At 37.3% G+C, this 20761-nt stretch overlaps 1 protein-coding gene across 2 annotated transcripts in view; it reads right to left on the bottom strand.

The window, feature by feature from the left end:
* Positions 1–20761, bottom strand: part of skap2 (src kinase associated phosphoprotein 2) — a 308759-nt gene that overhangs the window by 123001 nt on the left and 164997 nt on the right. For both annotated transcript variants that reach the window (XM_069914125.1, XM_069914126.1), the window contains 3 exons: positions 12859–12936; positions 5700–5783; positions 594–718 (listed from right to left, as the gene is read on the bottom strand). In XM_069914125.1, coding sequence (XP_069770226.1) covers positions 594–718; positions 5700–5783; positions 12859–12936 — 287 coding nt within the window. The remainder of the gene's footprint in view (positions 1–593; positions 719–5699; positions 5784–12858; positions 12937–20761) is intronic.

Here is a 20761-nt window from a genome sequence, read left to right as displayed (position 1 = left end):
AGGCTATTGGTAAAAATGTAATCAAATTCTAAGTGAGAAGGGACATAGGATGAGAGGATGCAGAATCATTGTGAGTACAGTTGAGAAACTGCAATGGTAAAAAGGCCCTGATGGGAGTTACATTCAGGCCTCAAAACAGCAACCAGGAGAAAGGGAGCAAATTACAACAGGAATTAGAGAAGGCATGTTTAAAAAAAAAGGCAGGTACGTTGGTCGTGGGAGCTTCAATCTGCAGATAGACTAGGAAAATAAGGATCCCAAGAGAAGGAATTTGTGGAAATGCCTTCAAGCAGCTTATGGTCGATTCCACTAGGGAAAAGGAAATTCTGGATTCAGTACAAAGAACCGGGTTGATTAGGGACCTTTACAGTAAAAGAACCATGAAGTGACCAGGTATGATGGAATTCACTCTGAACTTTGACATATCTGATTCTAGCTTCAGTATTACATTTAAGCAAAGGTAACTCTGCATGGATGAGAGAGGAGTTTCCCAAAGATGATGGAAGGGGACTTGAGCAGGGAAGATAGTAGAACTATGTTCTAATAGATGACCCTCTGGCTTAATTACATACATTTGAATAGGAAAGTCAAACCTGATAGAGTCGTTTATCAGCAGCAGTAAGTTCAAAACAGCAGTCCTTCTTTGCATCTTTCCTTATGCTAACAGTGAGCTGGACTATATATCCATCTATGGCAAAATCACCCTTCTGCTGTTTATCTGCAGATACATTGAATAAAGAAATTATTTATGAGCATTACAGATCACTCAATTTTGCAAAGAGTTAAAGCAATGAATGAAAAAAATGGCAGCGCTTCTGAGTTGCTGCAAAAGGAAATTTTGTGTAATATTACATTTTCTGTATTATTACATGACATATTGAAAAAGTAAGATTAAAAAGGCAGTATAAATGAGTTTCCACGTCTCACATCAACACCATCTGCCCAATGGTTACTCTCTCTGACTCTAATTTGTTTCACCATCAACAAGAAGCTACCACCAGACACATCTTGTTTCCTTCCCTTTAAGGTATTCTGAACAGACTATTCCCTCGATGACTCCTTGGTTTTCTCTTCTACCCTCCTTTCCTTGGCACATTCTCACGCATCTGCAGCGATGCAACATCTCACCTTTTACTTTGTCCCGACACATACTTCAGGAACCCAAGCATCCTTATAGGTGAAGCAACAATTTACTCGTGTTTCCTCCAGTTTAATTATTACACTTGGTGCTTACTCCTTGATCTCCTCTACATTGGAGAAACCAAACACAGATTGGGTGATTGCTTCACAGAACACTTCTGTTCAATTTGCAAAAGTGACTGCAAATTTGCTATTGTCTCTTCAGTTCTAAATTTCATTTACATTCCTAACTCGATTTCTGGCTTCCGATACCAACATCAATGAGAGGAATAGAAAATTATATTTATTTTACTGGCATTTGTAGTGCTCAGATTTCAGTATTGAATTAAATGATTTCAGACAACCAGTTTTTCCTGTTTAGATGAGAACTGGCCAGTGTATTTCATTTTGCCACTTTTGGTGCCAGATTTGCTAAATACTTTCAAGAATTATTTATTTCTGCTATATTCTGCAATTCACAATTCAGTTTTTTTTTGCTCTCATTTATCTTCTCATATTCACATTTCTGCAGGTTGAGAAGAAAATAATAATACTCATTCACCTCCCTCTCTCAGGCAGTACCAATAGCATCCGTGTCATCCAGATACTACTCTTGCTCTTTACCCAACTACAGATATCCATGAAATCATAGAACAATACAATACAGAAACAGACCCTTTGGCCTTTCTAGTCTGTGCCAAACTATTATTCTCCCTAGTTCTACTGACCTGCACCCTGACCATAGCCCTCCATACCCCCCAATCCATGTATCTGTCCAAGTTCTTCTTAAAAATTAAAACTGAGCCTCCATTCACCACTTCAGCTAGTAGCATGTTCCACACTCTCACCACTCTCTGTGTGAAGAAGTTCTGCCTAATGTTCCACCTAAGCTTTTCTCCTTTCATCTGTAACATGTCCTCAGCTTTGTATCTCACCTACCATCAGCGGAAAAAGCCTACCTACATTTACTCTGTCTATCCTCCTCATAAATTTAAATAACTATATCAAATCTATCCTCATTCCTCTACGCTCCAGGGAATAAAGTCCTAATCTGTTTAACCTTTTCCTGTTACTCAGTTCTTGAAGTCCTTGCAACATTCTCATCAATCTTCTCTGCATTCTTTCGTGCTTATTGATAACTTTCCTGTAGTTTGGTGACCAAAATTGTACACAATACTCCAAATTTGGCCTCACCAATTACTTTTACAATTTTACCAACTCCTTTACTCAATACTTTGAATTATGAAGGTAAATATGCTAAAAGCTCTCCTTATAGCACTATCTACCTATGACTCTACTTTCAGGGAATTATGTATGTGACAACAACAATGGTCCCAAAATCAATCCCAGAGGCACACCTCTAGTCACAGCCCTCCAGTCTGAGAACCAATTATCCACCGCCATTCTCTGGCTACTCCCGTATAGCCAATGTCAAATCCACTTTACTACCTCACCAAGAATTTCTAGCATCTGAACCTTCTGACTAACCTCGCATGTGGAACCTTGTCAAAGGTGTTACTAAAGTCCATGTAAACAATATCCACAGCTTTTCCTTCATCAACTTTTCCTTGAAAAAAACTTATCAGATTGGTTAAACACGACCTACCACACACAAAGCCATGTTGACTATCCCTAATCTGCCCCTGCTATCCCAATAATTGTATATCCAATCTCTTAGAACACCTTACAATAACTTACCTACTACTGACATCAGGCTCACCAGTCTATAATTTGCAGGGTTTCTTTTGGAACCTTTTTTAAACAATGAAATGACATGAGCTACCTTCCAATTCTCCAACACCACACCTGAGAATATGGCTAAGGAAATTTTAAGTATTTCTGCCAGAGCCCTGAAATTTCTGCATTAGTCTCCCTCAAGGTCTGAGGGAATATTTTGTCAGGCCCTGAGGATTATTCCACCATGTTTTGCTTTAAGACAGCAAGCACCTCCTCCTCTTTAATCTTTCTCTGTATTTTTTATACTCCTCAAGTACCTCATTTGCTCCGTGTTGCCTATACCTGCTATACAATTCTCTCTTCTTCCGAACCACATCCCCAATATGCCTTCTAACCTTGCCTTTAATCCTAACAGGAACAAACAAACTCTGTACTCTCAAATTTTCACCTTTGAAAGTCTTCCACTAACCTAGCACATCCTTCCAGAAAACACTTCTCCAAAATCCACACATTCTCCATTCTTTCTCATTTCCTCAAATTTGGCCTTTCTCCAATTTAGAATATCACTCTGAGGCACAGACCCATCCTTCTCCATAATTAACTTGAAACTAATAGTGCTATGATCTCTGGACCCAAAATGTTCTCCTACACATACTTCTTTTTATTTAAAGTTTTATCCATACAAGTAATGATAACAAAATACAATAATCAAATATTAACATCAGATCCATTATACATGATGGTATAAACCCCCAAAACCCCCAACCCCCTCCCCGTAACAATTAATCCTCAAGTAAAGAAAAGAAAGAAAAAGGTGAAAAGAAGAAAGAAGCAAGAAAAGAAAGGGAATAAAGAAAAGGGAGAAAACAGACCTGATTGCCAAGAAGACACCGCCCACCACACAGTTCTAACCATTTTTAATTCTTCCAAGGAAGCTAGTGAGGTTCTCGAAGTTTAGGGAAAAATCTATAAATTTATACCTGCAATTTGTAAATACAAGTGCCAAATTAAAAAAAAAACACTATATTTATTTCTTACATTATAAATAATCTTCTCAATAGGAATGCAACAATGCATTTCTGCATTCCACTGCTCCATGCCTAGATGAGAGTCTGATTTCCAAGTTACTCCTCTACATTTTGTTGGTACTCCTAATGCAATCTTTACAAATTATTTTTGATATATAGTTAATTTCAATTTCAGTCTTAACCCTACATTATTACCTAGTAAAAATTACATTGGATTTTGTGGAATTTTAATTCCTGCAACTTGTTCTAAAAAAAAGTTCCCAAATTTATCCAAAAATGTAATAGAATGTAAAAAAGTACACATCTCCTGGCCACATCTAAAACATTGATCTGATACACTACACATACTTCTGTCACCGGTCCTCTCTCATTCCCTAATAGGGAATCCATTATTCCACTCTGTCTAGTTGGTTCTACTATATTTTGATTTAGAAAGTTTACCTGAACACATATGACAAACTTCTACAGTATGGGAGTCCCAGTCAATATGTGGAAAGTTAAAATCACTTACTGTCACAACTTTACGATTCTTGTAGTTGACTGCCATCACTCTAGAGATTTGCTCCTCCAATTCTCACTGACTATTGGGTGGTCTATAATACAACCTCATGAGCGTGGTTATATCTTTCCTGTTCCTTAGCTCCACCGATATAGTAGTGGAGCCCTCTGGTCTATCCTGTCTTAGTACAGATGTGATTTTTTTCCTGATGAGCAATGCCCCCCCCCCCCTTTCATTCCCACATTCTATTTTATCTGAAACAATTGCCCCTCCTGCAACCCAGTTTCACTGATGGCCACAATGTCATAATTCTACATGCCAAGCAACACTCTAAGCTTGACTGCTTTCCTACATTCGTTCTACATTGAAATAGGGGCACCCGAGAAACCTGCCATCACATACAATTTTTTGATCTCTGGCATTACCTGCAACTTCACCATCTTCGTCCACTTAAACTCCCCTATCTACTCTGGTACTGTGGTTCCCAACCCCAGCAAATCCAGAGCTGCTCTAGCAAACTTTCCTGCAAGGATATTAGTCCTCCTCCTGTTCAGCTGCAACCCTTTGACTTCTGATGTAACATGCAATCTTCACCATCTTTTTTTTCCTCCAGTCTATTATTTGCTCTGGCAATCTGATTCTCATCCCCCCTGAAAATCTAGTTTAAACACTCCCCCCCCCCCCCACCACGGAAGCACCAGCAAACCTTCTTGCAAGGATATTAGTCCCCCTCCAGTTCAGATACAAAGTGTCCTGTCGGAACAGGTCCCACATTCCATGGAAGAGAGCCCAGTGATCCAGAATATGAAGCACCCCCCCCTCCTGCATCATGTCTTCAGACATGTGCTAAGATGCATAATCCTCCTATTTCTGATCTCACTAGCATGTTGCATGAGTAGCAATCCTGAGATCACAACCCCAGAGGTTCTGTCCATCAACCTAACTCCCTGGACTCTTCTTGCAGGAGCTCTTCACCTTTCCTATCCATCTCATTAGACCACAACATCTGGCTGCTCACCCTCCCTTTTGTGAATACTAATCCCTTTATTCTCTCCATCACACTGGCTCATTTTCTTCTCTGCAATTAAAAAATCTATTTTCTTTTCTACATTTCTCTCATCCAGCTGAAATGCTGACCTTGTCTCTCCCTTCATGGTAGACATATATCAGCTTTTTTTTTGTTTTTATTCTATTTCTTTGCATTGATCAAACAATAACAGAATGATATAGGAATATGTAATGCATATTTTAAAGATGCAATGCCAAATCCAACAGCACTATTAACTCCATGTGTGAGAATCGTTTTGACTATTTGGTAATCAACATAAACCCCACGTGCTACTATTTCAGTTTATTTTGCAGTGAGGAAATATTACCTTTTTCTGTTCCATAGTAATAGAAAATGTTGTTGTTAAGCACACACCAGCGTTTCTGCCACTCTGATCCAAAGAAGCTGGGATCTACAATGAACACAGTTAAAAGTAAATAACATGAAGCTGTTGCAAATAAAGTCAAATAATATTTATTTGTTCACTCAGCAAATTTTTTATAAATTATGCATCAAAAATTGGACAGATAAGAGGCTGGAAAATTCACACATAATTTGGTTAAAATCTCCAGGACTGAATTCAAGCAAAGCCCACAAATCAGTTGGCATCCTCCACACAGCTAAATCAAAGACAGAGAAAGAAGGGCCATCCATTTCTATCTTATTGCCACATTCCTACACTCTTTCAACAATTATTGGCTTTTGCTCTTATCCTGGACTTGCCATTAGATTTCAGATTTGTCAAACATGATATCACATACAACCCAGAGATTCTTCTTTCCACAGGCGAGGCAGAACTACTACCCATTAGTAGTGCAAAAAAAAGCACAGCGTAAACATATAAACAAATGAAGAACTGTAAACGGATAATAAATGTAAACAAACTGACTGTGCAATACAGAGAGAATTTAAAAAAAACAATAAAGTGCATAAGAGTGTCTGATTGAATTTATTGTTGAGGAGTCTGAAGGTGGAGAGGTAGCAGCTTTCCTTAACCTATACCTCTTTCCTGATGGTAGCAGCAAGTGTGCGAGGTGGTGTGGATCCTTGATAATACTGCAGCTCTCCAATGGCAGCGTTCCCTGTAGATGTTCTTAATATTGGGCAGGGTTTCACCTGTGACATCCTGGGCTGTGTCCACTACCTTTTGGAGGGCTTTACGTTCATACCAGACCATGACGCAGCCGGTCAGCACATTTTCTAACACAATCTTTAGTGATTTGCTAGGGTGTCATACCAAACTTCTGCAAACTCCTGAGGAAGTAGAGGCACTGACGCATTTTCTTCACGATGCCATTAGTGTGTTGGGTCCAGGAAAGATCCTCTGAGATAGGACTCTCACGAACTTAAATTTGCTCATCCTCTCCACCTCTGATCCCACAATGATCACTGGATTGAATACCTCTGGCTTTCCCTTCCTGAAGTCAACAATCAGTTCCTTGGTTTTGGTGACATTGAGTGCAAAGCTGTTGTTGGTGCACTATTCATCCAAGTTTTCATGGTGTCATTTTCATACTGAACCACACAGTCATAGGTGTAAAGTGAGTAGAGCATTAACTTTGGTCATTTAACTTCTAAAAGTTGATCTGCTTTTTTATTGAGGAACTTTGGTTCTTTTGATTGCCAACTGATGGCAGTTTCAGAATATCTGCCATTCTTCTCATCTATATGTTGATGAAGGTACCTAAAAGATCCAGCTATCTGCTAGACTTTCTCAGACGTGATGTACAACTGGAAAACCTTAGCTTCAGATGAAGATACAGTCTGAACTGTCATGTTTCTTGCTCAAATGGTGTCAGTTTTTGGAAACTTCAAAGAAATGAGAAAATCCATCATTACTTTTTCCCTATTGTTTGTTCTACATTGATTTAATTTGGTTGAGCATAATGGTATTATGATAAATACAATAAATACTCTGTATCGTAGGATACAACATCAGATAAATGCTTCCATTCTAAACAAGAAATTGGTACAATACTACATTCAACTTGGACATCTGAGAAAGTAAAATTTTTCTGGGATGAATTGAATCTAATATTAAACCAAATAACAAAAAACAAAATACCGAGAAATCCAAATATTTTTCTATTAAGTAATATAAATGATAAAGACTTACAATTAAAATTGGATAGATCTCAAAAACAATTTATTATGATTGTTTTAGCAGCAGCAAAAAAAATGCATTGCGACAACTTGGAAAATGGAAGCATCTTTCAAAATATAGTGTTAGTATATAGAATTAGATAGCTGTATTCCATTAGAAAAAATTACCTATAATTTAAGAGATAATTTTGGACAATTTAAAAAAAATCTGGGAACCATATATAAAGTTCATTGGTGATTGCCAGACTCAAACTTCCAACTCTTAAAGGGATAGTGTAATGTATGTTACAGAATATAATATTATTTATCGAGTTAATAAAAATTGGATAATTAACCTTTTCTGGTGGTTAATCTTTGGGGGAGGGATGAGGAAAAACATGGAAACATGGAAAATGTCACTATATATATGAATGTAAAGCGTGTAGTTTTGAATTATTGTGACTATTAAATAAAAAAATCTCCTGCTGTTTCTGTTTCCTGCTTGCTCACTAATATGTTGTGACAATGCATCGGCTTGCCTGATGCTTGTAGTCGGCGGGTATTTAATTTTGAAGTCATACCCAACTAGCCTGGTTGCCCATCTTTGCAGATGGTTTGCCTTGTAAATTGGAATTCCTTTCTTTGAACCAAATACAGCTAGGAGTAGCTTGTGATCTGCCAGAAGAGTGAATTGCCATTCATAGAGTATTGTGTGGAATTTCTTCACCTCAAAAATTATTGCTAGAGCTTCCTTTTCAATTTGTCCATAGTTACGCTCTGCTGCTGTTAAAGAAAGTGCTGCATGTGTTATGGCCTTTTGATTCTCATCTGGAAATATGTGAGAAATGACTGCACCCACCCCAGACAGTGATGCATCTGAAGCTATAAGAGTCTCCAAGATTGGATTGTAGTGTGTCAAAAGAAGATTTGAGTTTAGCATCGACTGAACTAAATTCAACGACTCGTCATTTTGATGCCCATTTCCATTTGCTATCCATGGTAAGGAGCTTGTTGAGTGGATCATAGAGTTTATGCATCTCCGGCAGAAATAAATTGTAGTGACTGATAAGACCCACGAATGAAAGTAGCGTGGTCACATCTGTGGGTGCAGGCATGCGCTTGATAGCATCAGTGTTTTATGGATCTAGCCGTCGTCCATATTTGTCAAGGATGAAATCAAGATATTTCACTGACTTCATGAATAATTTGCATCTTTATAGATGCACTCAAGATGATCAAACAATTTTTGAGCGAGTGCTCCCATTACACTGCAACTTCCGGAACATCATTCGGCATTGTGTCTATGATCTGTTGAAAGATAGCTGGAGCAGTCTTCACTCTGAATGTGATACATGTGTATCAGAAGAGTTCATGGTACGAATTGATCGTTAGCAATACTTTGGATTCGTCATCAACCTTCACCAGTAGATAAGCCCCTGCTAAGTCGATCTTTGCAAAGCATTTGCCACCATTCAGCTTAGCAAAGAGATCATCAGGCAATGGCAGTGGGTATTGATGGGTATCCAATGCTGCATTCAGGCAAGTTGATAAATCAGCACAGATGTATGGAGCCATTCGATTTTTTTCACCATGATAGCTGTAGCCCGTGATGAGTTGGTGACCTCTTCAATTACTCCTTCAAATTCTTGCTTCACTTCTTGCACTGCTGCATATGGGACAGGTCGTTTTGGGTTGAAAGTCGATTTCATGTTTGGCAGAAGACAGAGATTTACCTTCATTTTAGTGCACCATCCGAGGCCTTCAGAAAATACCATTGCTTTAGCTGTACCAGCAAATTTTGTGGGGTATTTTCCCCTTGTGGGGTATGTGCCACTTGCAATTTGTGGCAAATATTGTTGTGGCCAGTCCAGATGGTTCAACCTTTTGATCCAGTCGACACCCATGAGATTGAGGTTAGGACATTTTACCAGATAACATGTTCTATTTTCTTCTGCGCCGTTTAAGCTGACGGAACAGTCAAATGAACCTAACAACTCCAGGATCGCACCAGAAATGTTCCGTGCCGCGTTTTCAGTTGGAGTCACCTCTGGCTGACTGAGCAGCTTCCATGTTTTCTTTGACATTAGGGTAATGTCAGAGACTTATGTGCCACACAAGAGACTTAGTGCTGCACAAGAGACTTATCAGTAAGTTACAGGAAAGTGGAGTCCGGGGAAGTATATTGGCCTGGATTGAAAACTGGTTGTCTGACAGGAGGCAGAGAGTCGGGATAAATGGGAGTTTTTCAGGTTGGCAGAGAGCGGTAAGTGGAGTGCCGCAGGGGTCGGGGTTAGGCCCACAACTGTTCATCATTTACATTGATGACTTGGAGGAGGGGACAAAATGTGGTGTAGCCAAGTTTGTGGATGACACCAAATTGAGTGGAAGAGCAAATTATAATGAGGATGTGGAGAGTCTGCAGAGGGATATAGTTAAGCTGGATGAGTGGGCAAAGGTCTGGCAGATGGAGTACAATGTTAGTAAGTGTGAGATTATCCACTTTGGCAAGAAAAATAAAAGAGCTGAATATTATTTAAAGGGTGAAAAACTACAGCATGCTGTTGTGCAGAGGGACTTGGGAGTGCTTGTGCATGAATCGCAAAAAGTTAGGTTGTGGGTGCAGCAGGTTATTAAGAAGGCAAAAGGAATGTTGGCCTTCATCACTAGAGGAATTGAATTCAGGAGTAGGGAGGTAATGTTGCAACTGGTGAGACCACACCTGGAGTACTGTGTCCAGTTCTGGTCTCCATATTTGAGGAAGGATATACTGACTTTGGAGACGGTCCAGAGGAGGTTTACTAGGTTGATTCCTGGGATGAAGGGGTTGATTTATAATGAAAGATTAAATCGTCTAGGATTGTATTCGCTCGAGTTCAGAAGAATGAGAGGAGATCTTATAGAAACATATAGGATTATGAAGGGTACGGATAGGATAGATGTAGAAAGGTTTTTTGAGCTGGCCGGGGAAACTAAAATGAGAGGACACAGTCTCAAGATTCGGGGGAGTAGATTTGGGACAGAGATGAGGAAAAATAGTTTTTCCCAGAGAGTAGTGAATGTTTGGAATTCTCTAACCAGGGAAGTGGTTGAGGCTGCTTCATTAAACATATTTAAAATTCAGTTAAATAAATTTTTACACGATAGAGGAATTAGAGGATATGGGGAGAAGGCAGGTAGGTGAAGTTAGGTCATAAATTAGATCAGCCATGATCTTATTAAATGGCGGAGCAGGCTCAATTGGCCATTTTTGGCCTACTCCTGTTCCTACTTCCTACGTTCCTATGTTCCTGTATCAATTTGAAGACTCACTGGGATATCGTTAATGTGCACTTTCACGTTTCCTATATTTGGTGTTAGCCACCTTGAAAGTCACTGTGATAGGTTTCATTTTTGAGGGTGAAGCGAACTTATCAGGTGTTTTCTGTCTTCCAGCTCTACAGCATTCTACTTTATGGCTGAGGGCCTTGCATTTACTGCAGCGTCAATGTCTATACGGGCAGTCACAAGAGTAGTGCCACTCACTGGGCATCTTGGCTGGTCAGGTAACACTTTTGTTTTGTCCAGTGGGGTTTGCTGACTTGACTGGACACAACCGCTTGAAAATGGGTGTGCTGCTTCCACCATTTTGCTATTGTGTTGTAGATTAATGAAGTGTTGGCATTCGGCTGTCAATCTTTGAAGTCACATCTGACTCCTGCTCAATCTTCACAGGCAAACACATTCTAAGGTTGGCATCTTGGTGGGAGTGCATTCCCGCTACAAAGACTAGAAGTTAAACTGGTCTTCAGTTAGTGTAGGGAATTTAAAACGCTCGCACTGTCAATTCACCATACCCACATATGTCACAAAATCTTCAGTAGCTTTCTTAGTAATTTTAAGGCATTAATACTGAATGTTGAAAAGTGATGTTTGTTTACTGAATATCTCTGCCAAGATGTTAATGTTTCCCTGAAGCTGAGCTCACGGCGAAGATTTGGCAGAATGAAGTTTGTGTAACAACAACAGCCTAATTTTCCATGCATCATTGAACTTGGAAAAGTTAACTGCAAATAAGTCTTCATACTTTTTGAATCAAGTTTCAAATGTGCTTGACTCTGGATCAAATGAGAACTCAGTGATAGAGCTCATTAAAACATCAGCCAAATTTGAATTAACTTCATGCTCAGCTTCTACAATGGCTGGATGTTTTCTCTGCCAGCTGGTCAATTAGTTTTGCTTATATTTCTTCAAAGTTCTTCTGCTGTTGCTTGAGGACAGCCTGCAGCTGTTCCATTGTGATTGACATTGTCACTTCATTGCCAAAATGTTGTAAATATGCTACATGTTTGTGCTGTGTACACATTGTGTGGAATACCAGCTTCCACCTCGTTAGATCCAGAGAGAAATGACCAACCCTAGTGTTTTCCCAAATCCAAAGAATGAACCCTTTTATTTACAATTAGAGAACTATTTATAGTATTTACAATGTCCTTGGTTCTGAGGGAACTCTTGCGAGCCATCTCACACACATGTGACTGGATCAGTTGATTGATGGCTCAAGTCCCACTCCCGACGATGGTGTGATTGCTCTGTTTTGGGCATCCTAGCACTGGGCTTCATTAGTCAGGGGATTAAGTTCAACAATCAAGAAGTAATGTTGCAGCTCTATAAAACTTAGACCACACAGAATGTTATATTAAGTTCTAGTTGTTTTATCAATGAATTAAAGCTACATAAAACAGCAGCCACAGAGTTGGATTTATTGGATTAAAGTGATCAAAATTCAGAATATTGTAGCTCATGCTTTTCAAAGATGATACTATTCTAAAATATCCTAATTTCAAAGTGTCATCTATATTTTGTGGTGCCGAAACCCAGGATCGAACCAAGGACATTTAAAAGGATGTGGAAGCTATGTAAAGGGTATTTACCAAGTTGTTATCCAAATTGAAAATATGTCTCATGAGTCAAATTTAGCAGAGCTAGGGCTTTTCTCTTTGGAGCAAAAAAGGATGAGAAATGACTTAATAGAGGTCTACAACATTATGAGGGGCATAAGGTAGAAAGCCAGCACTTTTTTCCCAGGATGGCAGAAGCAAACACCAGAAGTGAAGGGAGAAAGGTTTAGGTGAGACATCAGGAGTACTTTTTTTATACAGTGATTTGTGGGTGCTTGGAATGCATTGCCAGAACTGGTGGTGGAGGCTTCAGCAATAGAAGCATTTAAGAGACTCTTAAACAAGCATATGGATGAAAGAAAGAGAGAATTATGAGGTAGGTAGGGTTTAATTTTTTTTAGGTATCTGTAAGGGCCTGTACTGTTCTATGTTCAAAACCATAAATAATATCATCAAGAATGTATATTTGTAATTAATACACATAGCTTTGATCTCATCACATACAGAAACTACTTCAAAACAATTTACCTTTTCGTCGCTTTTCCAAATACCCAGCTTTCAGAACTTGATTTAGTTCCTGTGCAGGAATTGGAGGGGATCGTTGAACTATAAAGAAAAAAAAGTACATCTTAAAACAATGTTTCATGAAGAATTCTTCCCATCTTCTTACATTTATCTTCATTACTCAAGATTAATTAGTTTACATTGCAGCAGATTGTTTACCAGATTAAATGCAATATCTGATAAAAAGTAAAATTTGCATTATAAAACAAATGGAAACAAAAATGTTGATTTCTCAGATTGCCTACATAAAACATAAATGGAGGCAGTAAAGGTGTAAAAGAGGATAAATTAAAAGGTTCAATTGTATCTTGGACACTTAAGAAACCATAAAGCAAAGATGCAAGACAGGCTAGAGAATGAACCTGATAGAAGGTATATAAAATTATGAGAGCCATAGATAAGGTTTACAATCAGAATCTACTTCCTAAAGTATGGATATATAAAAAAAGCAAAGCTAAAGAGTAAGAAGGAGTTTTAAAGGAGACCCGAGGGGAAAATTTATTTTTAAACAAAATGCAAATGGTGGTTGGTGTAATTGGATATAATTGTTTTGACCAAGAGACATTGATATATGCATCTGAATAGATAAAACAGAAAATACAGACCTAATCTGGGCAAATGGATTTTGTATAGACAGGCCAAATGGTCAACATTGACACAATAGGATGAAGGATTAATTTCTCTGCTATTAACCCCATGACTATTTCATATGGCCAATTATGTCTATGTTAGCTAATTAAGAAAATATTCAAGCCATGATTTCATAGATAGGTGAGAGCAGTACCATTCAAAGGCATTGGAAAAATCTGGTGTATCAACCGTGTTGAAACGTATAAAATATGATAAGATATCAAAGAATATAATTCATGTCTTTAATGGGATCAGTTTCAATACTGTGAGAGAGCCGTAAGCCAAAAAATTGACGGAAAATAATTTTATCATGAATAATTTAGTAACCAGTAATTTCATGTAACATTAACAATTGTTAGAAACAAAACTTTAAAAGAGTAAAAATCTAATGAAGTTTGTCTCTAGATCTCAATTATACAAGATTTTAGGGTTGTATTCTCTGGTCACACATATTAAAGTGCACATCACAAAATGACATCTATTTCCAATGGAACAGACACTTTTGTTTGCATTTAAAGTCAGGTCTTAAAACATCTATAGCAAAGCACTAAAATGAATATTAAATAGTTAAGACATTATGGTTCATGGCCTGGCATACAGGTTAAATAAACATTAGCACATGCTCTGTCATTTTTGTTCCAACTAGAGGATAAGTAATCAATACTTTCAAGGGTTGCTAAATCCTCAATAAAACCTATTGTTCAGTAAGAGAAGTGTTTGCCCAATTTGCACAGTTAATCCCCCTTCATTTAACCAAGCCTTGCGTTTATTTCAACCTCGTTTAAATCTTGGAGAAGATTTGTTCATTTTACATGCTAAACATGTTCCGACAATGTTAAAACCACAGGGGAACTTTCCTCAACATCAGTCTGTTCTCCACAAGCAAGCACCGGAATCAGGAAATCAAGCTTTCTTTCTTGGATTCAGCTTCACCCACCACAAAGTATGCTGGGAGTCATTTCAAGAATCAAGTTGCTTTTCTTTATGCTTAATTGCAAATAGTTAAATCCTCCAGAAAAAAAAATCATGTAATGCAGATTCATTTTTCTTCTAACGTAAGCTAAAACATGTCAAAATGTTTCTATCCAAATGCCAATCCAGCAATTCAGTTCTTCTGTTGTACAGGATTCTATGTTATGTTTGTAGCAGATATATTTTGGTAAATGACCATACAATTTTCTGCATCTTCTAAGCATTTCAAAACCTAAATATCAAATCCTTTATTCTCAATTCCACACAATCAATCTGCTCACTACTTCCAGTGAAGTAGTATGAGCTGCTGGATCAGAAACTAAAGAGTTTCACCTTTCAAGCAGAGTTACATAAACAAAGCACATAATTTGAAAACAAAATCCACAAGACAGTTAATATAACTGAACCAAACATTAAAAATCATTTCATAATTGATATATGCAAAATTCATTAGTTAAGAGTACAGCATAAAATAAAGTTTATAATAGAAGCATAATCCAATTTGATTGCTCCGTTAAGCTTATAAATGCAGACTGTTGAGTGCTTGACAAACGATGCCTTCCCTTCCGTATAACAATTAGAGATCAAATAGCTCCCGAGCAACTATTTCATGTCATTTCATCACAAAATACATTGTAGCTATCCTGCAGAGTGACTAGCATTAATCTTTATTTCTTCAAATCAATGAGCAGATTTAGTTTCAAGGCCAGGTGAAACAATAGCTGTCCTAATTTCCTACGAATCACCACTGTCTTTCAGAAGAAAATACAAATATGTGAACAAGGTCACCTGATGTGTGCAAACTAACTTGTCTCCTTCCTGCCGATTGATTGTAATCCTTTCTTCACCTCAGGTTTTAGTCTCCATACCTTTTCGTGAAATGACCTTCCAACAAAAAAACTGATCACCCCAATCAAGGCACGTATTTTCCTACCAATTGTTTTTGTCTATGTGTCTAAATAATGAGATGAAGATAGCAAACATTAGCAGAACTAACAAGGTGAAAGGGAGAGTTGGAAAGGGGTGAATACAGTGCTATCTTTTCATCACATTCAAAGATCCATGCTTACTGCCATTCACATGCATGCTCTGACCCTCTCCCTCCATTAACACTAATATTAACTTTCAAAAAGGTTCCTCTTTATTCTTTGTTATTTTTAGTGTTACAGTGGCATTCCCCCCCCCCCTTGAGAAAAGAAAAAAAAAGTTGCTGAAAATATGTTATGAGAATAGAAAATACTGGTAACACTAGGCAGATCTGGCAGCATGTGTGGAAAGAAAAAAATAATAAAAAAATTTCAGGTCAAAGACCCTTTATCAGAACTGGGAAGGAGAGAAAGCAACTTAATTGTTTGCAGTAAGGAAGGTAATGGAGGGATGGGTTAAAAATAAGGAATATCTCTGATAGGGTTCTCTGTGGTGTTGCTGATCTTAAGGTATTAGGATGCATCAGCAGGCTGGACCTAAAGGATGTAACGTGACAAGATAGGTGAGGTGGTATTGCTCCTCAAATTTTATTGGTCCTCTTAAATAGTGAAGAAAGGTACAGCAGAAAGGTCAGGATGAGAGTAGGATGTTCCCCTCCCCCCTTACTTTTTTCTGATCCTATCTTAAAAACTTCAACCCACTCCAGTTCTGTGTTCCCATCATTAATGAATTTGACTCAAATATTCATGCTACTTATTCCAAAACAACCCTGGCAACCAATCTCCAATATTTCCTTTGATTGATCCATCTCTTTCCAGTTCTCTGCAACTTAATATGAACTCAGACAAGCATGAGATTTTAAACCTTAGTGGTTTAAACTAGGGCAGGACTTGCACAGTAATTAATCATTAACACTTTCCATCAATGCTTTGGAGAGTTGTAGAACAGAGACACTTAGGGGTACAGGTGCATAGTCCATGAAAGTTGTGCCACAGGTAGTCAAGGTGGTGGTGAAGAAGATATTTTTATCTGCAGAGAGAATGATGCTTACATGGAGTGATCTATAAGAGAATTGGTAGAGGAGGGTACAACTTTAACATGCAAGACATTTAGATGGATACATGAAAGGGAAAGTTTTACAGGGGTATAGACAAAACACAGAAAACTGGGACTAGCTTGGTCAACACTGTAGTTCACCTAAAAGATATTTTTTGACGAGCTTGTTTTATCTTATTTTCCATTCTGAAGCATGGCCTTCAATCTAAAATTATTTCCCTTTCCACAAATAATCTCTGATCTGTTGAATACTTCTACCTTTTACTGTTCTTTTGGGAAAAATACATTGTTGAAATACAAAGGAAGTTAAAAAAAAAAGATTTTTTTGGTGAATACAATATAGCATAGAAATTTACATGTCACTAATTTCATTAGCACAAGGGGAACATGATTAGAGTAGATATTACAATGCCAGTGACGTGGGTTTGAATTTAATGCTGTCTGTAAGGAGTTTGTTCATTCTTCCCGTGATCTGCGTGGGTTTCCTTGGGTACTCTGGTTTCCACCCACCCTGCATACATTTTTGCAGTTTATAGGTTAATTGGTGGACCAATATGGTCTGTAACTTTGCTGTAACCCTAAACTGAAAATTAAAGAATTAAGCATTAAAATTAAATTAACTTGGTTCAAAATTTCCCTTGACTATCAGTTCATTAATGCTTTCCTTTTGCACGTTATTTCTGAGAGAGTTTTACTCTAATTGCATTTTTATCTCCTGGTGAAAACATGCCAAACTCCAGGAAAAAGGTTGTTTAAAAGTGCTCTAAATTAAAAATTTTAGTACTTTGTGATCATATTGCTGCTTAATTATACAAAAAGATGCCCTAGTGATAAGAATTACGAAAGTGTACATCCAAATCCTCAACCCAGACATGCCATTCAAATTCCATCAACTGTTAACATATCTTAACTGATTGACCTCTTACTGGTATATTGAGAAGCATCATCTCATTCAACTGTTTATTTTGAGTCCTTCTGGATTCATATTCAGGAAACAAGATATCACTGAGAGAGGATATAGCTGACCACCCATTAGTGTTTAAAAGAACAATCAGATTTACCAAAATATTTATTCTACAGCGTTAATACAATATACAATCCATTTTTACAGGTCACACTACAATCACAACTGTTGCTTTCAGGAAGGGAACACTCTGTACATACTGTATTTCCAAGGAAACAAATGAATAAAACATTTGCTCCACAAAATATTCTCATTGTGTTTTTTAAGTTACTAATAAAATGACCTTGGTGTAAAAAAATATGTGGTATTTCAATACACTGTATTGCACAATTCTTAATGCTTTAGCTACCAGAGCTGAAAGTTCTGCAGTAAAGCATGAAAGAAATCTGCACATTTGCTCTGAAAAACAACTCACAAATTAGGAGATTTGCAACCTCGCCATTTTAAGAATTTTTATAGAGCAGCTCAATTGAAATTTATTAATGAAATGTTTAATTTTGATAAATCCTCAGCTTGGGTTAAAATAGAATCGAGTAAAATAGGAGAAGATTCTGATCCTATGCAGGATTTTATTTATAAATAGAATTTAAAATTGTTAACAGGAATTAGAGATACATCTTTTCTGAGACATTTGATTGAATTATGGAATAAAATTAATTGTGAAATAGGTGGAAAAGGTTTGACCTCTCGAAAAATGCCTTTGTATCAAAATAGACCTTCCTTTTTCTATGAATAATTAATTTTTGAGGATTTGGATTCAAATGGGGATTAAGAGTGTAGAGGATTGTTTTGGAGCTGGTAAATGTATTACTTTTCAATGAATGAAGGAAAAATTTAATGTCCCAAATAGTGCATTCTTTTGTTATTATCAGGTTAAGACTTTCTTGTTTGACAAGTTAGGCCATAATTTGATATTACCTAGCCAGAATGAATAAGAATTATTGATAAGCAAGGGTGGTACAAATAAGTTTATTTCAGAGATGTATAAATTACTTCAAAAGCTGCTCCCAAGTTAGGAATTCATAAATCAAGATTAAGATGGGAGGTTTATTTAAATAGACAAATAGATGAAAATGATTGGATGCAATTATGTAAGGAAAATATGAGAAAAATTATTAATGTTAGATATAGACTTTCTACATCAATTATATATAACACCTCATATTTTAAAAAATTGAATCTAGCATTATCAGATTTATGTTTTAGATGTGATCAGGAAGTTGGTTTGTTTTTCACTTCTACTTGGGAGTGTTCTAAAGTAAAAGCTTTTTGGTTAGAGGTTAAAAAAAAATTTTGAGAAAAAATTAAGAGTTAAATTCCCACAGGATCCGATTCTATTTTTGTTGAGCAATATTAAAGTGGTTCGTTCTAAACAAAGATTAACTGTGTATCAAATTGAATTTTTATGATTGGCTTTAGCCAATTACTATAACCATTACTAAATTTAATTTTTTCTTGAAAATATGGAGACCATATTTACAGTATGCTGGTTTGAAAATGTGAAGGACTCTTGAAAGCCCATCCTGTTAGTAACCCTTAACCCCATCATCGTTTGTATTGAGAATCATATTTCTTTTTGGCATTCTCCTAGTTTCTTTTTTCCTTCCTTTCTTTTTTTTAATACTTAGGGTAGGGTTGATGGGTGGGGAGAGAGGGAGGATGGGAGGGATAAAAATGTTTTTTTTTCTTTCTACCGCATTTGTACTTGTTTTGGTTTTATTGAATATCTGTTTTTTTTTAATGTTAAAAAAATAATAATTTACTTGTCTTCAATTACAGCATAGAAACAGGCCATTTTTGTTCCCTATAGTCTGTGCTGAACATCTTTTTCTTGCTTAGTCCCAATGACCTGCACTCAATCCATAGCCCGTCATATCTCTCCCATCCATATACCTGTCCAAATTTCTCCTAAATGTTAAAAATTGAGTCTGCAACTACCACTTCAGTTGGAAGGTCATTCTACACTCCCACCACTCTCTGAGAGAAGAAGTACCCCCTCATTCCCCTTAACCCACATCCTCATTTGTATCTCACTCACCCTTAATGGAAAAAGCCTCTAATCATGCACAGGAAAAATCAAACTTCTTGGGCTGATGGAAGGGTAAAACTGATATGTAATCTGAGAATACCTAAGCAGTATTGCAAATGCATAATGCCAACTGACAATAGTTTAATGGATTGTAATTATGATTTCATTAGTGGCATGGGTTTTGTGGACTATTTTTTTCTATGTTAAGGAACATTCACAATGATATTCAAACATTCGCTCATAATTATAAAAATATTGCCATGAAAGCAGAGGAGATATCAAAAGGAAAAACAGATGAGAAAAGTGAAGGTGAGTAGAAAAAAGGGAAGAAGTAAAAAGGAGGTGGTAAAGAAGAGATGCTCAATAAATAATTCAGTGAAAAATTAAACAGTTAATATGGTGAAACACAAACCATGATAAAGGACAGCATTAGCAGAGAAATTGAAGGGGATGGCACAGATCGATGACATTTTCAAAGGGACAGGCAGAATAGGCAGAAAACTTGCATAAAATAGAGTGCCATTTTAAATTACTGATATACATTTTGCCAGACAGAAAATGGAGAGACCATAAGAGACAGGGGCAGGAATAGCTATTCAGCCATTGAATGTGTACCCTTCCAATTAATTATGAATAGATCCATTTTCTCACAGCTCCACTGCCTGACCTTCTCCACATAACTGATGCCCTGGCTAATCAAAAACCCATTAATCTCTGATTTTAATACACTCAATAATAGCCTCCAAAACTGTTTGTGGCAACAAATTCCACAGAGTTACCCCGTCTGGATAAATAAATTCCTCCTCATCTCTGTTCTAAGCAGATGCCCTTAAATTCTGAACATGCCCTTTTGACCAAGAGTCCCCCATCATGGGAAACAACTTTTAAACATCTACTCTGCCCATGCTTTTCAGCATTTGAAAAGTTTCAATGAGATCCTCCCTCATTCACCTCAATTCCAATGAGTACAGGCCAAGAGCTGTCAAATGTTCCTCATATGACAACCCTTTCATTCCCAGAATCATCCCTGTGAATCTTCTCTGAACCCTCTCCTTTCTCATAACTGCTCAGGATACTGCATGAGGCCTCATCAGTGCCTTATAAAGCCTCAACATCACATCTCTGCTTGCATATTCTATTCCTCGTGAAGTGAATGCGAGCATTGTATTTGTCTTCTTACCACTGACTCAGCGTGCAAGTTTTACCTTCAGGCTATCCTGCACAAGGACACAAGGTCCTTTTCCATCTGGGTATTTTCAATTTTCTCCCAATTTAGAAAATGGTCTTCT

The sequence above is a fragment of the Narcine bancroftii genome, chromosome 1 (assembly GCF_036971445.1).
Source record: "Narcine bancroftii isolate sNarBan1 chromosome 1, sNarBan1.hap1, whole genome shotgun sequence".
Lineage (NCBI taxonomy): Eukaryota > Metazoa > Chordata > Chondrichthyes > Torpediniformes > Narcinidae > Narcine > Narcine bancroftii.
Note: the sequence above shows the minus strand (reverse complement) of the source record. Positions and strands in the feature narration are given on the sequence as shown.